Below are 17409 nucleotides of genomic sequence, written 5' to 3'. Positions count from 1 at the left end.
GCTGGTCACTCCAGTGTTCCTCCATATGTAGCCCTCCGGCCATATGTGTTCTTAAGTCCTCCCTACGGGTAGGCATGCTGCGGCATATCTCCTCTGAGATATGCTTCCCAGTGTACCTTGGTATTCCTGTGTTAAGTAGGACTCCTTCGTCTGTGCCAGTATCACAACAGGGGGATCAGACTTTCGCAGGGCACTGGAAGACAGCTGTGAAGGTGGCGTGATTTCACGGGGACCCCCATTCGTCGTCATCCGACGTAACTCGGAGTGACTACGAAAGGGAACGTCTCGGTTACATATGTAACCCTCGTTCCCTGAGTAGGGAACGGAGACGTTACGTCTCCCTGCCACTTCCGCTGTACCGCTGGGTAGACGCCTGAGTTCAGTCTCGGCTCCTCAGCGAAGACATATCTGCATGTTGCCGAGCGTCCTCCTTTTATACCCACGAGGTGGGGCGGAGTTACGCTATGCAAATTCCGCAGACCCATGGCATTTCATCGCCATTGGCTCGTTTTATAATACACGAAGATGATTGGCTTTCTAGGCGAAACCCCCATTCGTCGTCATCCGACGTAACGTCTCCGTTCCCTACTCAGGGAACGAGGGTTACATATGTAACCGAGACGTTTTCCCTTAACTCACAAAACAGATCAATAAGATCATTATTTCAAAGAAACATTGTGCCTTTGCCTTATATTTACTCATACTGTAATCGTTTGACAGACAATATTGTTTGGAAAAAGGTTTGGCTTATACCTAAACAATAATTAATTACAAACTAAGTCAAAGAGGTATTTAAGATTATACATAGTATTTACCCAGCGAAACATTACTTTGATCAAATTTAAAGGAGATATTGATTTTAATTGCACTTTTTGTGATGGTTTTTGTGATGGTTGTGATAGTTGTTTGTTTAGGCACTGCACATTCATTAGACCATTTTGGCAAAATGTTTGTGATATTGTTACAAAGAATATTGACGGTCAATTTGTGTTGTTATGGAAACATTTATTAGTTGGTCTTTTGGAGAACTGTAGAGGTTTATATAATACATCTTCTTTATTATTTAAATTTTCTTTTAAATCATTTATTTTAATGGAAAAATTTCATGTTAACAAATGTAAGTTTCACTGTAAAAAAACAACAACATGTTTTATATATTTCAAGAAATAAATGGAACATTATATTGACTCATTTTTTTTTAGAAAACAAAAAGCAGTTAAAACTTTAAAATGTGTAAAGTTTCAATATCTTTATTTAGATCTACAATAAGCCCCCTTTAGTGTGCAATTGTTTGTTACATTTATGTCTGTTCTTGTATTTTCAAATATCTGTAACATGATTTTCTGTTAATAATAAAAAAAACATCTCACTAGTAAAGTTTTGATGGATGAAGATTGCAATCAAGGTGAAGACGATTGCGGAGACGTACAGGAGTCGTACAGTAAGCACACACGAGTCTGTTATATTGATGCGGAAACAATGGACAGATCTCTCAATGCACATACACATTTAAGTTCATTCAAGTTTTTTACGCACACATTCAGGATAATGTTGATTTGATGTGTATGTTGCTGTTGCATTTTTTTTTGGCTTCTCCATGTGTATGGTCCTGTATGGTATTGCCACTTGACTTGTCTAAAATGTAAACAAGCTCTTTACTGTTGCACTGTACACATAAACTATACACTGTGAATTCTGGGGGGAAAAAAATCTGTAATGTTTTTTTTTTTCATGGGTGCTTTGGTGTGCATACATTTATGAATTTCATGGACTCCTTATTTTGATATGGTTATTTGATGTCCTTTTGGAGCCTCCAAGTGTCCTTTTTTGGAAAAACACTTAAATTTACCTCAAAAAAAGCTTGCAGAAATTAGTTTTGTGAGAATCCCCTTTCAATCTGATGGTTTACTTTGCTGGATATAGCAAGTATTAAACAAGATAAAGGATTATTATTTTTGTCAAGTCATTGATACGCTCCTTCATCACAGAGCTAAGGACAGGATTTCGCGTTGTCTCTGCTTTCCAGTCAAATGAGGATTGCTTGGCATTAAAATTAATTTTAGGAGTTGGCATATTATTATAATCCTTGATCTGAAGTGAAGGTAAACAGATTTGACTTGTTGTCCATAATTAAGGGCTGGAGATCAAATGCAACCCAAGTACCCCCTGGATTTACTTAAATATTATTTACAATAACTAGGGCCCTGTTATTATACCTGGTATTAAGATGAGTTTTGGACGATCGGATCACAAGTGGACAACGCTAAATACAGGTGGAAACAGAGTGTAAAAAGTTTTGAGCTTGTCCACTTTTGACCACACATTCGAAAACGCATTCGATCGGATTGCTTTCGCAGTGGAAACGCTCATGTGGTTGACTGCATTCGAACAGCCACTAAAGACCGCCTACTGAACTTTGTATTCATTGCGGGACGTGTTATTGGGAAGCGCGCTTGTCAGACAGCATTTAAACTTGACTGAAGCAAAGGGGCCCATAGATGCTCCCATCGAAGTAATCAGGACTGAAGTGGTCAAAAACAAGACAAATTAAAACGACAGGTTTAAATGGATATGTCTCTCCCTTGTCCACTTGTGATCCATTCAACCAAAACGCATCTTAATACCAGGTGGGGCCTACATGTAAGGAAGAGTTGGGGTGGAGGTGGAACTGGGTTGACGAAAAAATTGTTGCAAGAGTGACATAGGCAGCGTTTTAGATACATGCTTGCTCTAGCATTGTGATTTGTTGGATTAAATGAACATGCTCCTACAGAACTTTTAGCTCCAGTACAGCTTTAAGTTCTTAAATATAACACTCAAATGTATACCTACATTGAGTATGGGCTTGTTGCATTGTGCGCAGTGAGGTGAGTACAGGGTGAAGTAGTCGGGCTCACAGTATGGTCGACCATCTTTCTCAAAGAAATTACAATTGCCAAGCTCACACTCACACTCAGAGCAAACAAAATGCTCCGGATGCCAAACACGACCCAGAGCTGTTACCACCTAAGAGATATAAGAAGAAGATGCAGTTTTAAAATTACTATTGTTATTTAAATTAGAAGTGCACATAAATACAGTAAAGCATTGACCATCCACTGTTTTGTTGTATCTCATTCTCTTTTCTCCAGGCATTCAGAAAAATTTTAATAAAGAGTTCTGAGCCATGAATCATATCAACGAGCTCAAAGATGAAATGCAAACATTATGAACTATTTGAAGCAAATTGAAAACTGGAAAAAGTTGTTATAAGAATACTAAGTAAAGTCAATTACAATAAATGTTTGTCACATTCAAATAGGGGAGTGGGCGGTCACTGCCGAGCTATTTTGGGCGCATTTCTTTTTCCATGGTTACAGTGACTTTGCTGACTAGTGGCTCTCTCTTTGAGATTGTTGGTCTAGTGTATGCAATTTAATTTACTTGCTTGAATGTAATTTAATGTAAACCATTAAACTTAACAACCAAAGATAATGACAGGTATGTCTTTAAAGTGTTTAAAAAAATCTGTTTTTCTATGGAAAAAATAAATAAAACTTTAACTTACAGACCTTACAGAAGTAAATACTTTGATAGTACCTCAAATAAGAAAACATTGAAACTATTGACTATGGCTATTGACCACAAGTTAAACTACTGATTAATTCAGGATTTTTTTAAAGAATTTTACCTGTCCTACAACTGGTTTCTGACAAGTGGAACAGTTTCCCTTAGAGGAGGTAGGCACTCCCTGTCTGCTCAGATCTGATTGGAGGAGACCCAACATGCTGTCCAATGAGCCTCCAGAGGATGCAGGAGGTCGAGAAGCTGTTTGCTGTGGAGATGACGCCACAGTTACTGCTGGCTGATACAGAAAAAAAACTCAATTACTGACAGCACTGAGAGTGGTAAAAAGTTTAAAAAGGTTGGGCAGTTCTTAAATTTTTATGCAAATATCAAGTGAAAAACACGGGTGGCAGTCAATCGCTGTGATGTTCACATAGTGACATCCTAAGCATTTTTTAAAAAATGCGGGTGCCAGAGTTTATTCTGTACGTTTGGTGCCTAAATCATATTGAATACACATTGTATTCTTTGTAGCTGTTGTATATATGTTAAATATTGCAGTTTGGATGCTTTCATTGTGATTATATTGGCTTGGTTTACAAAAGTACTGCATATCTTTACAGCATATCTTTACATGGGGCATTTAGAAACAAAGCTTGCCTCTTTGCAACTGTAATCTCTTGTATCTGTGATGATTATTTTGTTTATGATCGTATGTGTTGGAATTTTTTTTTAATTAAACAGACACAACCCAAAGCAGAGACATGGAAGTTTGCTTGGTTGTGCGCAGCAAAAAATATGTTATCGTGGAGTTGTGCATTTGCTTTACAATTTTTGCCATTTTTTTGTAACTTGAGCCAAAGGTGCACGCCCAAATAATGACTTCAAGGTCGCATTGGCTGGATCACGAGTTCACACTTTATAATCGGATAGAGTAAAGAAAGTAAGCATATTTGGTGTGCTCTCCGAGGAGAGGGCTCGCAATTTGGCCTGAGCCCAGGGCCATCAATGAAAGCAACAGTTCCCTTTCAGTCGGTCTCGTTCGATGCCACGTCGGAGTGATCCGACTGATAGGAATCTTGCTAGAAAGCCAATCTACTTAGAGTGTAACTAAACGAGCCAATGCATTTCAGTACAAGGTCCTGAATCTTCACGAAAGTCACAGAGGGAGCCCTTGTTCCAATGAGAGAACAGGGCATTTGCATCTTCAACTATCTCAACGACTGGTTCATACTGGCACACTCTCGAGATCAGTTATGCGAGCAAATGGACCGTGTGCTCAGGCACCTCAGCCAGTTGGGTCTTCAGGTCAATTTGGAAAAGAGCTCTCCCCCGTGCAGAGGATCTCATTTCTCGGTATGGAGTTTGATTCGGTGGTACAGACAGCGTGCCTCACAGGGGAACGCCCTCGGTGAGTGATGAACTGAAAACTCCATGTCTGGTCCCTGGACAGGACGCGGAGGTTCTAGGTGACTTACTCCCAGAGGTACTTTACACCATCAATTCGGCACGTGTACGCCTTAAAGTGGAACCTGTTTGTCGAGTGGTGACCCCTGAAGATTTCCCTCCAGCCTCAAAGCACATGCTGCCGCTATTTCAGCATATCACGACCACATAGATGGCAAATCAGTAGGGAAGCATGACCTGGTCATCAGCTTCCTTAGGGAGGCGAGACGATAAAATCCTCCTCGGCCCCCCTCCATACCCTCTTGGGACCTTGCCCTGGTGCTTCGAGCACTTCAGGATGCTCCCTTTGAGCCTTTGCAGTCAGCAGACTTAAAGCTTCTGTCCATGAAGACTTTGCTGATAGTTGCACTGGCCTCTATCAAGAGGGTAGGGGACCTACAGGCATTTTCGGTCTATGAATCATGCCAAGAATTCGGGTTCTCTACCTTCAGGGACCAGGAAGTGAACCTGCAAGCGCTGCCCCTGGAGGAGGCAGGCTCAGCCCTGGCTTTGCTCTGTCCCGTCCACGTTCTGCGCCTGTACGTGGATAGAACTCAATGCCTCAGGACCTCAGACCAGCTCTTTATCTGTTACGGATGCCAGCAGAAGGGAAAGGCTGTCTCCATGCAGAGGTTGGCTCTCTGGATAGTGGATGCCATCACCTTGGCTAACCAAGCACAAGGCATGCCCTGTCCGCTCAGGTTGCATGCTCACTCTACGAGAGGTGTTGCATCCTCCTTGGCGTTGGCACGTGGCACATCGCTAACAAATATCTGTAGAGCTGTGGGATGGATAACACCTAACACGTTCGCTAGGTTCTAGAGCCTATGTGTAGAGTCGGTCTCCTCCCTTGTTCTCACCCTAAAAGGGTAGAAGCTCTGAGAGGCCCGGCTCTGTCCGCTTGCGCTCCTTATTACTCCAGAGTGAAAAACCCCTTGAGTCCTCCACCACCTTCGGAGTGTCCGGCGCCAGGCCTTTATCTGTTGAATCCTTGAGAACCAGATCTAGACTGGGTTCCATATGTGCAACCCTGCAGGGATCCCATATGTGTATTTTTCCACGGTTGCTCCTAAACAGAAGCCTATGTCTTTCCCTTTGGCTAAGTCACCCAGTATCTCATATGCAGTACAACATTCGGGTTTGTCCATATGTATATCTCCACATAACTCCTTTGGGGAACAATGTGGCTTTCGCAGCGTTCTCCTTCCTAACGTAAAGGATACGCTTTCCCAGTGTTATCCAATAGTCTTGCTGTAAGGGTTACCACGGAACAACAGTGACAGACACTCTCTGTGTAAGCCCTCTCCTATCATCCTTCCAGGCAAGAAGGGGTAGGAGGCTTACAGAGGGCACTGGAAGGGGCAGCAGCTGTGGTACTTTGGCAGGGATTCCTATTAGTCGGATCACTCCAACGTGGCGTCAAATGTGACCGACTGAAAGGGAACATCTCGGTTACGTATGGTAACCCTCGTTCCCTGAAAGAGGGAATGGAGACGCCATGTTCCGTCGCCACAGCTCCTGTACCCCGCTGCGTGGCCGGGCCAACTGCCTGGCTCCTCAGCGAAAAACTGAAGTACAATCACACCAGCTGTTCATTATATATCCGCGCTGCGTGGCCGAGCAGCTGCTGCAAATGATTGCGCGATAAGTTACACTCAAAGTAGATTGGCTCTCTAGCGAGATTTGGCGTCTACGTTCCTGCCTTCAGGGAACGAGGATTACCATAAGTAACCGAGACGATATGAGCTGCATTTTATTTATCATCAGGTATTTTCAAGATCAAAGACTGCAACAGGAGAGAGAGCGGCATCAGCACTGGCAAGATAATTTAATCTCACTACTTTTAAAGACGATTGTGAGCATCTGCAACTTACTTTCGGTTTCATGTGCGAGAGCTTGCTTGCTGAAGACACTCATCTGGGGCGATGCTTGTTGCAGTAGTACTTTCATACCTGGCTATAACATGTTATATAGCCTATAACACGCTCTCACACATTGATTTTTCTACCATTTTGGGAGGAGTAAAATTTACATATGTTGTTTCAACAAGTAGATGTATTTACATCTGTCCAGTTTTGTTTGGAATGTGTCTCAAAACACCACCTGAAGTGGTTTTAGTGATCGGATTTACATCCATCTCGAAAGAGTTTCAGACAGCATTTAAACCTGGCCGTTTCTCGATTGGACTGATATCTGATCAGAGAAAACGCATGAAGTGACCAGGTGTAAAAGGGCCCATAGATGACTGGAGCTTAATACTCACGGCATTGGATGGGTAAGCTTAAGCCAGGCAGATTGTTCGAGTGGGAGAGCTCATGCAGCATCCGATGGGAGTTCAATACTCACATTATCAAACGGGTAAGCTCAACCGGTCCTGTTTTTTTGACCAGATGGGCTCTCACAGTATCCGAAGGGAGCTCAATACTCATGGCATCGGACGGGTAAGCCCTGCCAGCAGTTGAACATGGATGCTCACGGTTGTAGTTAGACTGGAAGGGCTCTCTCAGTATCGGACAGGAGCTCAATACTCACAGCATCGAATGGGCAAACCCCGCCGGCATTCGAATGGGGATACAGTTTGGCCGTATTAACTGGAAGGCTTAAGTGGACGGGAGTCCAATACTCACAGCATTAGATGGAATAGCCCTGCCAGCAGTTGAAACGGCGACGGTCGCATATAGGGGTGAGCTCCTGCGGGAGCAAAGGGGACTCATTGCTGTGGCAGTGATAGAAGGGTTAGAGGTAGATACAGGACTCCTGCGGGAGTGGATATCACTGATGCAGCAGTTAAAGAATGATTAGACGTAGAAAAGTCAAGTTAGACAGAAAGACTAATGTTTTGGGTGGATGCAGACGAGCTAAACCTACAATGGAGAAATAGGGTCGATTAGCTGATTTCACTGGGCGACTCGAACTGCGCATTTTGCTGAAAACAGCTTGTGATATGTATAAAAATGGGTTGCACTTCTCACGCTATTGAGATAATTGTGAGATAATTATTTGGTTCTCACTTCCTATGGGGAAAAGCAGCTCAAATTATTTTGCTGTATCAACAGAATGCGATACAGAATTCTGAAGCTATAAGCTGTATTTTTAAGGTAACTGAAAAATCACCATAATCAATTTAGCGATTTGATTCAGTTTGAGGAAGCAGAGACAGTAGAAAGGATAAATCAAAGTCTGAGAGATTCTGAGAGAATCTGTGCTCTGATGTTGCTGGCGACTTCCAAAGTGACATCTTTCGGTGGTATGGGTATCTGTGTTGTGCAGAACAGGAAAATTAAAATCTATTTTGGGGGTGAGAGTGGGGAAAGCAGTGGTGTGTGGCTAAGCAGAGGGAGGAGGAGATTGGGCCTTGCAGGGAGAGTAGGGCCTGAAGGCCTACTGCTGCGGCCCGACACTTGAAGAGGATCCAGTCTTTCACAACAGGAAGACAGTGTTTGTATGAGATGCAACTTTGGGGCCCTAAGGGCTTTGCTTGTTCTATTGGCGGCCTTAGAGGGTGAAGTGGATTAAGGAGATTCTGATAGCAAGGATACATTCAATTCATAGAGCTGGTCTTTGTTCATTCTGCTTGAGAAATCTTTGTTGCACTGATCAGCGCCTGTCTCTATCTTAACACTGTTCATTTCTCAATTGCAGGGATAGTTGAATGGGCCAAGGTGTACAAAGGGTGTGGAGAGCTGCTTGGATGGGCTGACAACTGCGCAATGGAGTCAGACGTCATCAGACAGGAAGAACTCAGTCTCTGACATAGCGGCAATTGGGCGGATCAATGTGCAGAAAACTGTTGAGGAACATAGTTAAGTCTATGTATAGGCCTCCTCTCATCTTGATTGGGTAGATAATTTGAATGTGCTACTCCCGGACTTTGTTAATAAAACATCTTAAATATGTGGAAATAACTTATAGACAATGTGAAGATCCGTCACATCGGGTTGCATGCTGGGACGGTGGTGCCATCTTGTGAGGATCCGTCAAAGCTTCTTATACTGATACCTGCTTTTCTTTTGTTTTGTCTGCTTAAATCATTGAAATCTTGTGGGAGAAATAATGACATGGAGAAGGGGAAAGTAAAATGAGATGGTACCTGTAACGGGGTTCAGATGTTATGTGAAGGAGGCGGGAACCGGTGAACATTCAAACAACTTTTAATTCTCAAATAAAACAAATACAAAAACAACAGTATCCGCCAGCAGCCCCTCGCGGACGACTGCTGGCTTCACAAAACACAACATAAAATCAGGCCTGTTCCTCTCTCAATCTTCAGCGTTGTCACTCCTCCTGCTTCCGCTCCCCAGTGAGAGATGATAGACCGGTGCGTCTCACAGGTGACGTTCATTATCACTCACGTCACCAGCCTCGCGCCATTCTCTCACGTCCTTCGGCCTCGTCCTGCTCGCCACAGTACCCTACCCGGATAAACTAAATGCCAATGCCAAGCAAAGATATTTGGACAAATTAAAGACTATAAACAACATAGATCCATATGACTTGGCAGTCCGAGACCCCAAAGCACTACCCCCACTTACATAACTGGACATTGTGAACTATTTTATTTTAGCATAAACTTTGTGTGTTACAACCAGAATTTTATCAACATTGAATAACTGTCAGGTGTATGTTCTGTTTGTGGACTCTTATGTTGAGTTTCCTTTTTATTCCGTGTTTCCTGCCTGTTTAGTTCCTGTTTGCTTGGTTTCCTTGGTTTCTGATTACGTCCTTTGTCACTATGGTCACTCAAGGGTACATTGATTATATGCACCTCTGTTTCATTCGGTTCCTTATTAACTCTGTGTGTATATATACTTCTTGTTTAGTTTAGTTCTTTGTCTGTTCATCATTTTTAACTAAAAAAATTGATGCATTTTAGCTGTTCATTTACATGACTGCGGCATTTGCAACGCCTGAAAATAGCAATAATTCAGGGTGCAATCTGTGATAAAAGCAGAGAAGGGTATGTTTTTAAAATATCTTTGATGAAAATAAATCACGAATCACAGTATGTATTTCGTGCAGCTGTTAAAGTAGAATTTATTGAATAGTTATAAATTAATAAAGGGAAGCCCCCTACTCTTATGTAAATCTGGAACTGCTCGTTAGGAGAGACATATGGGGATTTTATGGGAGACTTATGATTTATGGGGATTATAAAAAAAGGAGTGGGTTTTTACAATTTTTACAATTATAGGCAGGTTGTTTACACACACTGTGGACACACATTTGTGTTCAAACACCTTATAAAAGTGCTCAACGCTTGATGTTATGTCAGAACGGAACTGACAGCCTAATCACCTTAGAGTGTAAACGACATTTGAAGAGTGTAAGCGTGCGAGATTTGCATCGTGCACGCCACCCTACGAAGTGGGTATGTAAGGAAGCGCGAATGCACTTCGTCGATTCTACTCTGCAAACATCTACTACGAGTGTTCTACAAAACACATGGCACTCTAAAAGAGCATTTCTCTGCATTCATTGCAGTTGAACTAAAATAGTTCCTATGGACGCTGCAGGCTTCCAATAGTCTTGCACGCTCTGCAGCGACAATTTCCCTGTGCGCTTCAGCACTACATACTCAAATGCATTCCTGTATAACAAATTGAACAGAGGCTTTCGAAAAAGGGCCCGTCTGAATGAACACAGGACCAAGATTGTCATGACCCACCTCTCTAGGGTACAATGAAGTACGGGCTTATAGAAACTGGCCTTCAAATCTGCTGGAGGGAGCGGCTGCATCGCATCCTTCGCCAGTAGACTGCGAAGTGCGCACACAAGACAGGGGCACTGTACAACACCTAGGTGTGATGAATATCACTTAGTTTGGGCGGAAGCCGAGTGAAAAGGAATCGCAAGCCGAGTCTGATGGTATAGTTTGGGGTCATCTGTACCGATTGGGAAGCTTGTTTGCCTTCCACAAACCGGGCCAGGGGCCAGGGGACCACAGACGTACCTGAGGTGGGGCAGTGACGGGGAGGACAGGGACCCAGCTTGTAAGGCCCAAAGGCGGCCCGAAGCAGGGTCTGTGTGTGGTGTACAACACTTTCCTGTCTCCACGAGACGGCCATGGATGAGTGAGAAGGCGGATGACCGGGTCCTCCAACCGCACCCAACTGCCATGCTGGCGAACAAGAGGGGGCAGAGGGGTGCAAGGCTTTACAGGGTCGCACACCGCTAGATCTGCCCTCTTAGGACTCAGGAACAGAGGAAATTGCTCTTTCCTTGAAAATGTGGGTGCCGCTGGCTCCCCTTTTTTGGGAGCCAGTGGCGAAACAGACACACACAAAAACAAAGAACTCCAGCAGGCTCTCCTCCGTGGGGAGGGAGTGGATCGGTGACCAACTCCAAGAGCTCTTCTCTCCATCCCTGAGTGGCTTACGCTGATGCTTGCCATCTGGCTTGGCAGCGCCTGAAGCTGGCTGGGCGCCCCGTCTGAGGCCGGCTCCACGCTGAGGCTGCTGCGGCGGTCCAGCGGGAGAGGAGGCGGCAGCAGACGGACGACCTCGGCGACGAGCAGGCGGAGGATCTGCCACCAGCGGACGGGGGGAGGCAGCAGCGGGCCGCCAGGGCAGGATGTGCCGTATGGCCTCCGTCTGCTTCTGGGGGCAGAGAACTGTTGGGCAAAGTTTTCTACCGCGTCGCCGAACAACCCAACCTGTGAAACAGGGGAGTCCAGGAACCGAAACTTGTCCGCATCCCTCATGTCAGCCAGGTTGAGCCAGAGATGGCGCTCCTGGACCACTAAGGTTATAAGATTATATGTACGTGTGAACTCGTGAAATTATGTTTTATTACAAAAGTTCGAAAGGAGTACATTCAGATAATCTATCCAGTTAGCTTGAGAGGAGGCTTATATATAAAGACAACTTACCTCAGTTCCATGACAGTTTTTCCAGCATGCCTCCTCCACCCCAAAACCTCACTCTCGATTATTCCTATCCCGGCCAGGGATGTGGGAGGGTGCTCTGGGTTCAGGCCAAATTCTGAGCTCATAGCCCTCTCTTTGGAAAGCATTCCAAATACGCATATTTTATACTATATCTGATTGTATGTAAGTGTGAACTCGTGAAACTTTCTGGAGGATTTGTTTTGTCCGAACTGCCCAGTCATTATATAAAATAGTACAACGGCTATCACATTGACTATAAATGCCTCTGAGGTGTGCAATCAGTCAACAGATGGTTGTGGTACAGTGCTTGGCGTATAAACAAGGCTTAACCCAGCTAAATAAGTTAACTATCAGTAAGCTAATAGCAGTTACTAATTATTGAGTTCCTGGTTTGAAAAAAATTATTAATTTTACATTTCAATCTGGTGGTGCAAGTGGTGCAAACATAACACACATCACCTTTAAATGCATAAAATTGTGTATCAGACATACTGTGCTTTGGACTCTGAAGTCTGACAGAGACGCCATTAGTTTGTCCAGCTCTAATGTAGCAGATGTAGCTGATGGTTTCGCTGAGCTAGAAACAGAAAAAAAAATCACCTTCATTGTCCAACAGTCATAAATACTTATTGATTTTATACAGTCTACACCCATACGAATTTGATCTTTGTGAATTTAACTTTTCTTCCAGAATGTTACATTACTGCATACAAAGACATTTATTTTAAAAAAAAAAGTTGTCTGCAGGGATATGCCATCAGTCGGTAATAAAACCACTATCTAGTTAGTATGTAGTAGGTATGTAATCTCATATCTATCAAAAGAGATGGAGAATATAGAAAAATTTGTATACAGATCAAAATACATAGCAAATATGTCAGTGCACTAACCAAGTTGAGGACGGACCAGACTTTGAAGACTTATCACCTTTTTTGGTGCTGGGGAATTGAGCCAAAATCTCATCTAAGTAAGACAAAGGGACAACAAATGCTTCAGAGTAGTTCTGTCCAGAATGGAATGCTTGGGTGCAGCTTACTGAATACCGCTCACTAAATACTGGATACTACCTACCCAGATAGCAAGGAGACATTGATACAATGTTGAGTTTTGTTCCAAACCATAATTTTGGTTGAGATTGACATTTCAATGTTGAAAGTATGTTGGATCAGCATTGAAATTTTGATGAAAGACGACAGCACACGTAGGTGGAAAAAGGGATTTTGAGCTAACATTTGTACATTTGATTTGTAGTTGATCTCCACAAGATCATGCAGAAATGTTTCTCTGCAGAACACTTGTGGGTGTTACCCAATCAGTGCGGCCTTTTCAAACTACAATGGGCATTTTCAACCGTTTTACCTGATTTGCTCCAATCCTTTAGGGGCTTGGTTTAGGGTCAGATAAAGCGGTTGAAAAACACCCATCTTGTGTCAGTTACGTAGGTAGTAGCCTTCGTTCCCTGATGGAGGGAGAGAGACATGGTGTCGAATTCTGACACTAGGGGTGACTCTTGGGAGCCCCAAACACCTCTGACGTATTCAGAAAGGCCAATGAAATTGGAATGTGAAATTTGCATGTCTGGCCAGGCCCCGGACATATGGACATCACACGCTCAGGTTTGTGCTGTCGAATACTGACACTAAGGGTGCCTATGGAAAACGCCACAACGCTAGATTGAGTTAAAAATCCTGGCGATGCAGATGTCGGCAACCTACTTTGTGCCGGCTAACAGGTGCACTCACGACAACGTAACCCACCCAGCATCCCTCGTAAGCTCAGAGTAATTTTTACGGATCACACAGTGATCAAAAAGAGCTCACAATGGAAATAGGTCGCTTTAGCTTGATTTCCTTTTGACCTTTTGTTGTTCTTTGTTTTGTTTTGTTTTTTTTGTTGGGAAAAACATCTACAGCTGCACAGAGGAAGCACTCTGCCTCCCAACTTGGAGAAATAACCCCATTGGAGAGTTTAACATGTGGTAGCAAATCACATGGACTTGCCTCTCGGGAATTACCACATGGGGAAAGAAGTCACTGCAGTAGATCCAACCTGAGAGGGGGGAGCTATTACAAATGAGGTGACTCGTGGCAAAGATAAAGAACTGCCTAAGGGAAGACACAGGTTTACCGTTAGTGAAGCTGTATCATGTACTATACTGTATATGGTATTTCCGACAGGGAATCACTATATATGGAGCATCTAGCTCAGTATTTGTGCTTAACTGAGGGGCGACTGCATCATGAGTACTGAGTCTGGTGTCAAATTCCTCTTATGAATACGACTGCTGCAGGGTGCTAATCAAATTATATATCCAGGGTTCATCGTCTTGGGGAACTCACGTAGACAGAAAAGTGCACGTTATCACCTCCGGGAGGGGAAATGTACTGCTTGCAAGCGGTACACCCAGCCAGTTGCCCGCAGGTTTACTTCTTTGGACCTATCAACACACAGGAAAAAACTGGCTCAACCCTGAGATTATAAAATCTCGCAAAGCTATTAGGTGCTGCCCAGCCCGCAGCTATGCAGATGTCTGCTAAACAGCAATTAACCCAACGGCACTGCTGTTGGTTAAAGCCCAGGGCGATGCAACACTCCTAGTTGAATGTGCACGTACTTCAAAGGGACAGGGCACCCCCTGTGTCTGATATGTCAAGGCTATAGCATCCACTATCCAGCGGGCCAAAACCTGTTTGGAGACAGCCTTCTCCTTCTGCTGCCCTATGAAACAGACAAAGAGCTGCTCAGAGCTTCTGATGCTCTGCATGCGTTCCAAAAAAATTTGCAGGGCCCGTACTGGACACAGCAACGATTGGCTGGTTCTGCCTCATCTCAAAGCAGGAATTGGAAGTTTATTACCTGATCCCTGAAAGAGTTGGTGGGAACTTTGGGCACAAAGCCCAGTTGTGGTCTCAGGATTACGTGAGAGTATGCCGGAATGAAACTCAAGGCACGTTTTGCTGACAGAGAATGCCTGCAGGTCCTCAACCCTCTTGATAGAGATAAGCTCGGTCAGGAGCACCGGCTCTAAAGAGAGGGCATCAAGCTCAACTGTCTCAAGCAGTTCTCTACAGCCTTCTGTAGGCCTAGCCTGGTAGAAAAAATGCTAAGTATAGACTGTTTTGTGGTGTTCCACAGGGTTAAGTGTTGGGCCCAATATTGTTTACTTTATACATTTTGCCTCTGGGTCAGATTTCGTAATTTTAACATCTCTTATCACTTTTACGCAGATGACATTCAGCTTCATTTTGAGTCATCTAAATGAGTCATCTAAACTTACAAGGCTCCTAGATTGCATAGATGCCATAAAGAACTGGATGGCTGAAAAGCTTTTTGCAGCTGAACCCAGATAAGACGGAGGGGAGGGGGGGGGGGGGTAATTATAGCGCCTCAGGTTATGCAGAACATTGGGCATTTGTCATCTGCGGTCCGGCCTAGTCTAAGGAACCTTGGGGTGATATTTGACAAATCTCTATCTTTTGAAACTCACATCAAATCACTGACTAGGTCCTGTTTTTTCCATTTACGCAACATTATCAAATTGAGGGCTGTGGTCTCTCAGTCAGACCTGGAGATGCTCATTCATGCCTTCATTTCCTCCTGTATTGATCATTGGAACTCACTCTTCTCATCACTCAATAAATCTGTCATTCACTGTCTGCAATCCATTCAAAATTCTGCTGCTAGGCTACTTACTAGATCAAATAGGTGCACCCATATCACCCCTCTACTCTGTTCCCTTCACTGGCGTCCTGTAACTCACAGGATCCAATTCAAAATTCTCACCATAACCTATAGGGTTTCTACATGGGCAGGCCCCTGCTTATCTTGCCAACATAATTCACCTACACATCCCCTTCCGGTCTCTCAGGTCTAACAACCAAAATCTGCTATCTATGCCACTTACTCGTCTAAAGACATGTGGGGATAGAGCCTTTGCTTCTACTCTGTGGCACCCAGACTCTGAAATGCTCTGCCAACTAGCATTAGGTTTGCTGAGAATGTGGACAGTTTTAAGGGACAAGTGAAGACTCATTTGTTCAGGTTAGCTTTGGGGTAATCTCTGTCTTTGGTCTATTGTTAATTTTATCTGTTGTATTTTATTTTATTCTTAGACTGTTTATTTTTTCTTCTACTATGTTTTATTGTCTATTGTGAAGCACTTTATGCCCCTGTCTGTGAAAAGCACTGTATAAATACATTTTACTTACTAGACTTACTTAAGTATAGACTTGCAGCCAGACTAATTATCAGTATACTTCAAGTGTGTTAATGATTGGCTAACTTGAAGTGTGCTATTTTGAAACAACTAATTTTGTACTAAGTATATTTTAGTTGTAATTAAATTGTAGTAAAGCATAACTTTAAATGTAATTAGTGTACTTTTGTGTACTAAATTGGACCAACTTCAAGTATACTTGTGTAGGTACAAATTACATGCTTGATTAGTGATATTAAAGTGTACTTTATTTGTGTTACAAGTACAGTACAAATTCATTACAAATGTTTTCAAAACATACAAGCAATATACCATAAGTGTATTTTTAAATATTTTTGTCGTTTTCGCCTTTTATCAGGATAGGACAGTAGCTAGACTGGAAGTGAGGTGGGAGAGAGAGAGAGAGAGAGAGAGAGAGAGAGAGAGAGAGAGAGAGAGAGAGAGAGAGAGAGAGAGAGAGAGAGAGAGAGAGAGAGAGAGAGGAGGGACGGGATTAGGGTGAGCACCCGTCCCACTTTGCGTTGTACCGCACAGCATGTCCCGCACGTCGAATATTGAGAAAATATCCCACATTTTCATAAGTCTGTTGGTTTTTTGAATATCATATTAAGAAAACGTGCATGCGTTCTTTTGCCTTTTTAAGAAAGCATTTTGTTTATTCTTTTTGCGGCGTAGTTTTTCACCTATATTTAACAGCGCTTCGTCAGAAGTACAAAATACAACAGCCGTTTTTAAAATCCTATCCAGTGGTTGAAAGGACAGGAGTAAACACAGTCACTAGTGGGTTGTGACAGCTGTCAATCAAAATGTGGAGCAGTGATTCGTTCTATGTGTTCTCTGTCAGAAAACAAATGGATAATTCAGTAAATTAAATTTATCAGAATTTATCAACTTGTTGCCTGCTGTGGTTCATTTAATTCACATCCTTTCTAAAAAATATGAAAGTTTTTGGTTTAATATATTCTTAATATATAAGACTGTCAATGATCTAAATTCATGTTGGTTTATATTTTATTTGTGTTACAAGTACAGTACAAATTCATTATAAATGTTTTCAAAACATACAAGCAATATACCATAAGTGTATTTTTAAATATTTTTGTCGTTTTCGCCTTTTATCAGGATAGGACAGTAGCTAGACTGGAAGTGAGGTGGGAGAGAGAGAGAGAGAGAGAGAGAGAGAGAGAGAGAGAGAGAGAGAGAGAGAGAGAGAGAGAGAGAGAGAGAGGAGGGACGGGATTAGGGTGAGCACCCGTCCCACTTTGCGTTGTACCGCACAGCATGTCCCGCACGTCAAATATTGAGAAAATATCCC

At 43.1% G+C, this 17409-nt stretch overlaps 1 protein-coding gene across 7 annotated transcripts in view; it reads right to left on the bottom strand.

Annotated features, from left to right (window-relative positions):
- Positions 1-17409, bottom strand: part of LOC143714613 (transforming growth factor beta-1-induced transcript 1 protein-like) — a 163528-nt gene that overhangs the window by 58488 nt on the left and 87631 nt on the right. For 3 of the 7 annotated variants that reach the window (XM_077205843.1, XM_077205839.1, XM_077205841.1), the window contains 4 exons: positions 12769-12841; positions 12371-12455; positions 3671-3844; positions 2833-3006 (listed from right to left, as the gene is read on the bottom strand). In XM_077205843.1, the coding sequence (XP_077061958.1) occupies positions 2833-3006; positions 3671-3844; positions 12371-12455; positions 12769-12841 (506 nt within the window). The remainder of the gene's footprint in view (positions 1-2832; positions 3007-3670; positions 3845-12370; positions 12456-12768; positions 12842-17409) is intronic. The other 4 variants (XM_077205840.1, XM_077205842.1, XM_077205844.1 and 1 more) reach the window with 3 other exon arrangements.

Source organism: Siphateles boraxobius, unplaced genomic scaffold, assembly GCF_051911475.1.
Source record: "Siphateles boraxobius isolate OS27281-9 unplaced genomic scaffold, OSU_SipBor_1 55, whole genome shotgun sequence".
Classification (NCBI taxonomy): Eukaryota; Metazoa; Chordata; class Actinopteri; order Cypriniformes; family Leuciscidae; genus Siphateles; species Siphateles boraxobius.
The sequence above is the reverse complement of the archived record's forward strand: the minus strand, read 5'-3'. Positions and strand labels throughout refer to the sequence as shown.